We start from the raw sequence: 8,618 nt of genomic DNA, 5'->3' as shown, positions 1-8,618 counted from the left end.
ATATGTTAAAATATTTTTAAAATTAAACTTAATTGGTAGAAGCGAAAAGTCATAGACACTATGATAATTTTGACAATTAACTTCTTATGCATGATGAGCTTGGATAAGGAGGTTCTCGTTTCTCTTTTTGTTGTGCTGAGTTGGATGGATGAGGTGTCAGTCGTATATAGTTGATATGACCTATTTGTTTTATCCAATATATACAGGGGCGGAGCCACACTATAGCTTGGGGGGCCTTGGGCCCCCCCAAGCCAAAGGGCTCCCCAAAAAAAAAAAAAAAAAAAAAAAAATCTAAAAGAAAAAAGAAAAAATATAATTTTTACCTCTATTTTTTAAAAATTTTATAGTTTTGACCCCTCCAAATTATTTTTTTTTTAATTTGACCCCTCTAAATTATTTTTTTTTAATTTGACCCTAAAACCTAAAAGCTGACTCCACCCGATATATAGTTATATGCCAAGACAAAGTGCCTGTATTTTACTCCGCGTGACTTAAAAAAATGATGAGTCTTCGCATAAAGAGACAAAAGGGCTTTATCCCATGCAAGCCCTTATAAACCAAGAAGTAGCAGTGGTCTAGTGGTAGAATAGTACCCTGTCACGGTACAGACTCGGGTTCGATCCCAGCTGTTTGAGTCTCTGAGCTGTGATGAACCATCACATGACGTGATGATAGGGTCTATCACCTGCATGTCTGAGACTCTCTTCTGAAGTATAGATAATCTTATTTGTGGAGTCTGAATGTGAGGGGTGTGTAGTAGGTAGGAGTAGGACTGGAAAAGCGTTTACCAACCAACACCCTCTTACTTGCTGACTGCTGTGGTTCTTTCTTTTTCTTTACTCTTTTTTTTTTTTAAATACTGATTTCGGTGGTTCAATACATACACCGCTTGAACCACTAAATAATTATGATGTGACTTTAAGAATAGTGATAAATCTTTTTGTATCAAATTTATTCTTTTTAAGTTAAACGTACAATTGTAATATAATTCAAATGCTAAAGGGAGAACGAGAGGTGGACATTGATGAGAGTCAAAAACCGTGAGCTTAGCTTAGCTGTCTGTGCTATTTGACCTGATGACCCATTGGGTTTTTTTTTTTTTTTTTTTTTTTTTTTTTTAAACACCACTTTCTTTTATAAGAAGCAGGTTACAAGTAATAAAAATAGAGGGGTTGAATACCCGAACAAAAATCCAAATATGATACAGCCGTGCCTATCACTAGATGGAGGAAATTGGTATTTTTTCAATTTCAAAAAAACTAAAAATGTCCCAGCCCTATCAACTTTAAACAAAGCCAAAGATTTGTCCAAACAAATTAGACTAAAGACCAAACCAATGAAGAACAGGGACATGACCCATTGGCTTTAATAGGCTGTGCCAATTGCATTTTTTTTTTTCTCAAATTCTTAGTCTTTATCTTTAATTTTGAAATTAAAAAAAAAAAATGCGAATCTAATGGACGAAGGTTTCTTTTCAAAATTTGTAAAATTTGTAAAATCTTTAGTACTTTTTGTTTTATCTAAAACTCGTAGAATCTTCAAATTGTCTTTACATTTTAGAATACTTTTGGACCCAAGGGAGGTGAGAGGGGGCAAATCCTTAAAAACATTCCGAGAGTTGAAAGAACGGCAATACGTTGTTTTGTTCTCTCATTAATAGTTTTTGTATTTCAAAGATGTAGGTTTTTTTTTTTTTTTTTTTGAAAGGTTCAAAGATGTAGGTTGAGTGTGTGAGGTTGCGTTCCAACAAGAAAATGAGTGCTTATAATTTGGTTCCTTTCCAAATGCACAAAAGATGAAAACAATAAGAAAATATATATATATATATATACATATGTATCTCACTTTTCAAATTTCTTTCGAGAAAAGGAAAATTATACAAGAGAATTCCTATATTATACCTCATTAATATTCTAAGATGAGTGAAAAATGTATTTTAAATATGCAAGCAAATTAAATTGGTTACCCTCGGTGTACAAAGCATTATCATTGTTTGACAAATAAATGATAAAGGCTTTTAGGTTTATCACATTTTTTATTCTCTCATAAAAATAAATAAATAAAAACCACCCTCAAGCTTTCTCTTACTAGTTTCCCAAAATATTGTAGATTATTTCATAACCCATGGACAAAAAATGATACTTACTGGCTCTCAATTCAAGGAAATGGTGGTCAAAATTACAACGCTCTGTTCTATTGTCCTGGATATGGTCCGAATGTAAAACAATATGAATAGATGAGACATGAGCATAGAGTACCTCCACCATTACCATCATCACCATCATCATCATCATCATCATCATTGTAAGTTTGTAACAATGTATGTGGGTAGCCTTTGCATTCCACAACTAGCCTGCCAAAATCGAGTCCAAAGCGGGTTGACTCCATCATCTAATTTCTCAATACAAGTACTACAGCTAACATTACAACAAACCACCAACTTAGTTTTATTTGTAAATGGGCTTGTAAATTCTAAGTCAGCTTGGAAAGCACATGGAGGATTTGTTTATATTAGGCTTTTACTTAGTTTCATAAACTTGCTTTACTAAAATCATGTGCTGTGGGTGTGGGCGACTTAACATGGAAACTAGAGCAGCTGCCGACCTTTGATGTTGACCTGTGAATCTTCATCAGAGGAACCAGTGACTGCACAACATCTGCCATCAGTGGTCTGTAATCTGCCTCTGGTTGCACACACATTGCAGCAATTGCAGCTACCTGAATAACCTCCTTCATTGAGTACTGACCCTCCAGAGCAGGATCCATAATCTCTACAACCTTGTCTCTGTCCGTCAGCCGGGGCAAAGCCTTTGCAAAAATAAGATACAGGGATACTTGTAAATTGGGGAAATTTTTTAATAATAATAACAAAGAATAATGAAGAGAAAAGAAAAAAATCAAGGGAGAGATGGCTAATCATCTCAACTTCAAATTCTGTTATGGAATACAGAATTAAGTGAAGAGGATAAGCTAGAAACCCACCCAAGATACAAGTACACCTTCCCCAGGAGGTCTCTTCATATCAACTGGAACTTTGCCTGTGAGCAACTCCAAAAGGACAACCCCATAACTATACACATCTGATTTTGTTGTCAGATGCCCTGTTAAGGCATACCTGCATAACAAATGAAACCTATATTTAAAACTTCAAATACATTACACTTTTTACATGATGTCAACATTTGAAAGTAGAAGGGAAATTACATAGAAATAAGAACAGTATGAACATAAAATTTCAAGTGTTTATGATCATTGCATGTAGGAGATTACTGGTTCTTACTCAGGGGCAACATATCCTTGGGTGCCCAACACTCTGGTTGAAACATGTCCACCAGCTTTTTCAGATCCAAGCTTGGCCAATCCAAAATCAGAAACTTTGGCATGAAAATTTTTGTCTAATAGGATGTTGCTGCTCTTAAAATCTCTGTGAATTACTGGGGGACTGACATGTTCATGTAGATATTCTAAACCCTGTGCAGATTCAAGAGCTATTTTCAATCGAGTTTCCCAGTCCAATTTTATGGAGAGCACCTTAGTACCTGCACATTTATTTCACGATTCAAATCCAAGAGCAAAACCACAAGATTACCACACTCTAGCATTAAACGAATAAATGTCACAATGACCAGAAGAACCACAAGTATGCACAGCGGAGGCAATGCCAAGTATAACGTAATAATATCATTCATCAAAAATTCTGCATCTATATATCAAACCTCCAATAATTGATCAAACAAGTTTGTCATATACTATCTAAAAGAACAGTAAAGAACCTCTCGAGTAGCAGTAACAATATCACAGCATATTGTGCATGACAAACAGACAGATGCAAAGAGCCATGCTTCCATGTTCTGGTTTAACAACTTGCATCCTGATCAAACGTGTACACACACATGATTACCAACAATGCCATGTCATACAATTCAAGAGAACTAATTAGCTAGTCGAAAGAGCAGAAGTCTTGCCTGAGGAGTTGAGGAATTTAAAATGTCGAGACTCAAGACCCACCAACAATATAAATAGGCCATTCCACTTTCATTTCTTTGTTTTTTTCTTTGTTTTTTTTTTCTCTTTTAAATATCAATACTATGTCTTCTTGAATAATGCAAGCAACTTATATAATAATAATAATAATAAAAAGAATAATGCAACTTATATGTCTTCAAGTGACATGCCTCTTATAATGTTAAGTTCCTGAGATCTCAAGTGTAAAGGTGCTAATGAAATTCCTACCATGTGATGTGAATTACAGAGGGTTGGCATCCTCTTTCCATTTTTGGATGCCTCAACCCAGGAATAAGGCTTCACCATCCATTCTGTAAATGTTGAAACTATCAAGATGTTAAAAGAAATTAGTACTTACTGCTGGCAGGATACAAATGTTCCTGCAGACCACCATTTACCATGAACTCGTACACCAGCAATTTGTGATTATTATCTGAGCAATACCCAAGCAATGCCAACAAATAAGGAGAACGCAGCCGACCTAGCAATTCCACCTACGGTAGAACAGAATCATAAAAGATAATAACCAATTCAATGCAAACCCCAGATTGAAAAGCCAAAAGAACTCGTCGTGCTCCCATTGCCATTGGTTACTGAGAATTCAAAGGAATAAAAACCAAAATTTAAATGAAAAAAATAGAAAAACTTAAATCTTTGACATCCAGCCTCCTCTTCCCTTTGTTACTTCAGGAACCAAACAAAGCCAAAGAGAGCAAAATGTATAACAGGATCAAACCTCTACTTTAAATTCCTCTTCTCCTTGCTTTCCCGCCTGATCCATCAACTTAATAGCAACTTTCCTCCCATCACTGAGCACCCCTCGGTACACCAACCCGAAACCACCATGCCCAACCACATTTGACTTGCTGAAACCACTGGTTGCTGAATGTAGCTGCTTGAAAGTGAACACCTGAAGTCCATTCTCAGCCACAAGTTGCAGATTAACATTGTCCTCATGATCAGCCCCTTCAAGGAGAATCAAATCAACCACAAGTTATCAAGTAACCCACCATCAATTTGCTGATAAGAACTACAAAGGGAAAAACAATTAGAAATTAAATGATTGAACTCGGATTAGTAATCATTTCAGACTAGAGAAATGATGTTTATGACCCTAACTTCTATTATATTTGTTGGTGAATGCTCCGGACCTTATGGAGTGGCAGACCCCCCAAGCGAATGAATGTACATTGGAGTGATATTCTTTATACCTCCTCATCAATAAACTACTATCATCATCGCCCATAGGTGTAGACAATCTTATCAAACCATTTATATCGCCACATCTTGTGTGATTGATCTTGTCTATTGTTCTTTCTCTCTTTTTCATTAACTTTGTTTGTGTTCATCACAGGGATTGCTGATTTTGTTGTTTTCGCACAAAGAAAAACTACTTGGTTTGGTTTAGGACTAAGAGTTCAGTTTTTGGAAACCTGTTACATGCCTAGTGGGAAGCTATGTGGATAAGTCCCTCCAGAGAATTTCAAGGCAACTCAACGTAATTAGATCAAGTTGTTTTTTAGAATTTCAAGTCCTTGCAGGGGGTATTCTTTGTCCTGGGACCTTGCAGCAGATAGTGGAGACAAGTGTCTCCTTGAATTCTCGGTGTTAAGTGCGAGTGCAGGGCCCTGGCACACGTGGGATATGGCAGTGGTGTTGTCATGCCCAAGATTGATCAATGAAGGGAACCCAACTTTACCTCTTCAGGGTGACTCGGAGGGTGAGATTACCCCCATTCCTGTGACCTTGCCTGTGTGCGTTAAGTACATCCTGGAAATTTTTGTCCTCCCTAACCGAATTTGCGACCTAGGGGAGGGGTTGCCCCCATATTCCCATCAGCTGTATGTAAGCCCAGAGAGGTAAAATCCCGGTGTATCACAATTAATTGAGACAGAAAATTAAAACATTAATTTCCCACAATTTTCTCAGAAAACAAAATTTCAAAAGGCTAACACTTTTTTTCTATTTAAAAAATAAAAAATTCTACACTAATTTCTCCAAATCTTGGGGCACATGTTCTCCGCAACCAAACGGAGGGTAAAGAAAAATGAAAATGGGAAGCAGCAAAAGAACTGAAACATCCTGGAATTAAAAAAAAAAAAAAAAAAAAAAAAAAAAAAAAAAAAAAACGACATTGTGTTTGGATACTGAGAAAATGATAGAACAATTTCCACAAGAACAAGTATTTTGTTGTGCTCATCAGCTGGTAAATAATAGAGGAAGGCAAATGCGAAAATGGGTAGGGAATAAAAGTGAGAATGTGGCTCACTTTGGAGGTCCTTGAGGCGCTTAGAGACCTTGTTGCGAATGTAGCAGTAGTAGCTGAAGGCCACGAGCAAGGAGGCCACGGCCACCGAGGCCACTACCACTATCACCACCAGCGCTATGCGCTCTTTCCTTCTGCTGTACTCTTCCCGATCTACCTCCATTTCTCAATGTCTCCCAGTGTCTCTGTTACACCATAACAACAACACTAAACCCTAAACAAATGGCTCAGAGAGAGAGAGAGAGAGAGAGGCAGATTTTTGAAGCTGAGGATTTAAGAAATGTCTGTCTCTTTCTTTATTATTTTATTTTTTTATTTATTTTTTTTGTTTTTGCCTCGTTTTCTGGCGCGGAGAATAGTCATAGTGGGGACTGGGATTTGGGATTTTGCAGTGGAGTACAGTAGTACACCACCTGGTGTATTTTTCTTGCGCTTTTGTAGTTATATTTACATTTTTATTTTACTTTCCTAATTTCCTGCCCTATTAGACTTGAGTTTGGTTTATTTGAATATAAATTTAAAGATAATTTAAATGTTCCTGATTACGAGTTTCGATATTGATATATATGTGTGTTTCTATATTTAAATAGATTTAATATTAGATTATTTTAGACTGTAGATAAGGTCATAAATTATAATATGAATAGTCTAATTAAATGATTATATAGATGATTTTTTTAAATGCAAGGTTAGTTGATTTAATTTTTATAAGTAATTAAAAATTATTTTATTTTATTTACTCAAATGATATAATCTTAAAAATATTTTAAGTGACTAACAATTAGTATGAATTTACAAAAAGGCATAAATAGTGATGACAAACAGCTCTGAAATAAATTTCAATATATAATTGAGTTAGACTGTTAAGTGATAAGTTCAAGCTGAACTCATACTCGAAACAAATTAAATAAATTAAACTTGAACTTATAATACTCAGTTGGATGATTAGACCCTATAATTAGGTTAATGAAAAAATAAATAAATTTTTTTGTACTTTTAGAAGATGTGTTCCTATGAAGTGAATCCATTGCTTTTCATTATCAAACTATTAATCTTCGTAGATCCTAGAGACTTGGTTGAACTATGGAATTCTTCCGGGACACAGCCTAAACGCTCTCCTGACAAACACGGGATGACCAACGGATTTTCATTACTAACCAAAGCAAGCACTACCTTGCACATGAAGAAGACTCTGATCCTAACCCAAGTATTTCAAATCGGGAAATATTATTGTTATAACAGGTGCACAACATATGAGGGTGGGGCCCAGTGTGAGGGGAGGAGTTCACTTGTTGTGCACTCTTGTAGTGCAACAATTATTTCCCTTTCAAATCAAACAAAGAACAATTGAACTTTATTGGAAAAACCGCTCTTTGTGTTGAGCTCTCACTACTCTCTCTCTAGAGTTTTCTGCTTTTTTTTCTCTTCTTTCTATGCCCTTCTTCCCTTCCCTCTCGTTTTTTTTTTCTCTTGATGGAGCAACTTAATCATGAGATTGAAAATCTGATACATCAAACCAATTCTTTGAGTTGGGCTAATAAATCCCTTGTTTTGGAATCATCGTCTCTTAGTTCTCCCTCTCCCCCTTCTCTTAACCTCGTTGGTAAACTTATTTCTCTTAAACCTATCTCTAAAGCAGCTATCAAGAAGAATATCCTACTAGCTTGGTCATTCCTCGAGTTTTTATCTTCTTAAAATAAAGAGCATAATAAGATGGTGTTCACTTTTGAAGTTATGCAAAATCTTTCTAGGGTGCTTGATAATTCTCCTTGGAATATTAATGGTACTCCTATTTTCCTGAAATATTGGGATAGTGCTTCCACCTTTGAAGATTTAGATTTCTCTATTTTTGCTTTTTGGGTGCAAGTTCATGGTCTTCCTCTGGATATGATGTTTGAGATCAATGCCTTGAGTACTAGTAAGAGCTTGGGTGTTTTGTTGGAAGTTGATGATGTGGATCTTGGTCAGCCCTGCAAGAAGAGTTATCTGAGGTTGAGAGTCCAAGTTAAACTTCATGATCCTTTAGTTCCTGGCTTTACCCATCGTCGGCCTCCTAAGGATCCAACTTGGATTCAATATAAATATGAAAGGCTCTTAGATTATTGTTATATTGTTGAAGATTAGGTTATCTTTCATTTTCTTGTCCAGTTGAACCAAGGCCTCCAAATTCCGATAAATATGGTCCTATTCTGAAAGCAAGTCCTCCTAAAGCTAATAGGTCAGATATCTTGATTCCTTCCCGCTCATCCACAGATAGGTTATCTTCTCCTGCTAGATCTTTTTCTTCCAGTGTAATGTCCAAGAAATTAATTAAGAGTTAAAAATGTTAATAAGACTAATTAAGTAA

At 35.9% G+C, this 8,618-nt stretch overlaps 1 protein-coding gene across 2 annotated transcripts; it reads right to left on the bottom strand.

Moving 5' to 3' along the window:
- Nucleotides 1-2,125: 2,125 nt before the first annotated feature.
- On the bottom strand, nucleotides 2,126-6,524 carry LOC133861284 (probable serine/threonine-protein kinase PBL7). Of its 2 annotated transcripts, XM_062297035.1 has the most exons (7): nucleotides 6,275-6,524; nucleotides 4,742-4,971; nucleotides 4,364-4,499; nucleotides 3,281-3,539; nucleotides 2,983-3,115; nucleotides 2,605-2,808; nucleotides 2,126-2,353 (listed from the first exon to the last, which is right to left on the bottom strand). In XM_062297035.1, exons 1-7 carry the CDS (start codon nucleotides 6,432-6,434, stop codon nucleotides 2,300-2,302), a joined length of 1,176 nt encoding a protein of 391 aa, XP_062153019.1. In that variant the 5' UTR covers nucleotides 6,435-6,524; the 3' UTR covers nucleotides 2,126-2,299. The 2 variants fall into 2 exon arrangements, with proteins under 2 accessions (XP_062153019.1, XP_062153018.1); XM_062297034.1 differs by having other exon boundaries at nucleotides 2,126-2,808; nucleotides 6,275-6,523.
- Nucleotides 6,525-8,618: the final 2,094 nt, after the last annotated feature.

The sequence above is a fragment of the Alnus glutinosa genome, chromosome 2 (assembly GCF_958979055.1).
Source record: "Alnus glutinosa chromosome 2, dhAlnGlut1.1, whole genome shotgun sequence".
NCBI classification, from domain to species: domain Eukaryota; kingdom Viridiplantae; phylum Streptophyta; class Magnoliopsida; order Fagales; family Betulaceae; genus Alnus; species Alnus glutinosa.
Note: the sequence above shows the minus strand (reverse complement) of the source record. Positions and strands in the feature narration are given on the sequence as shown.

Bases quoted from the DNA above. Each gene is read 5' to 3' on its own strand.
- LOC133861284 (XM_062297034.1), bottom strand. From the start codon at position 6,434: ATGGAGGTAGATCGGGAAGAGTACAGCAGAAGGAAAGAGCGCATAGCG. The intron at 4,972-6,274 runs GTGAGCCACATT...TTCTCCTTGAAG, and splicing joins GCGCCTCAAGGACCTCCAAA to GGGCTGATCATGAGGACAAT. The intron at 3,540-4,363 runs GTAAGTACTAAT...ATAAATGTGCAG, and splicing joins ACATTTGTATCCTGCCAGCA to GTACTAAGGTGCTCTCCATA.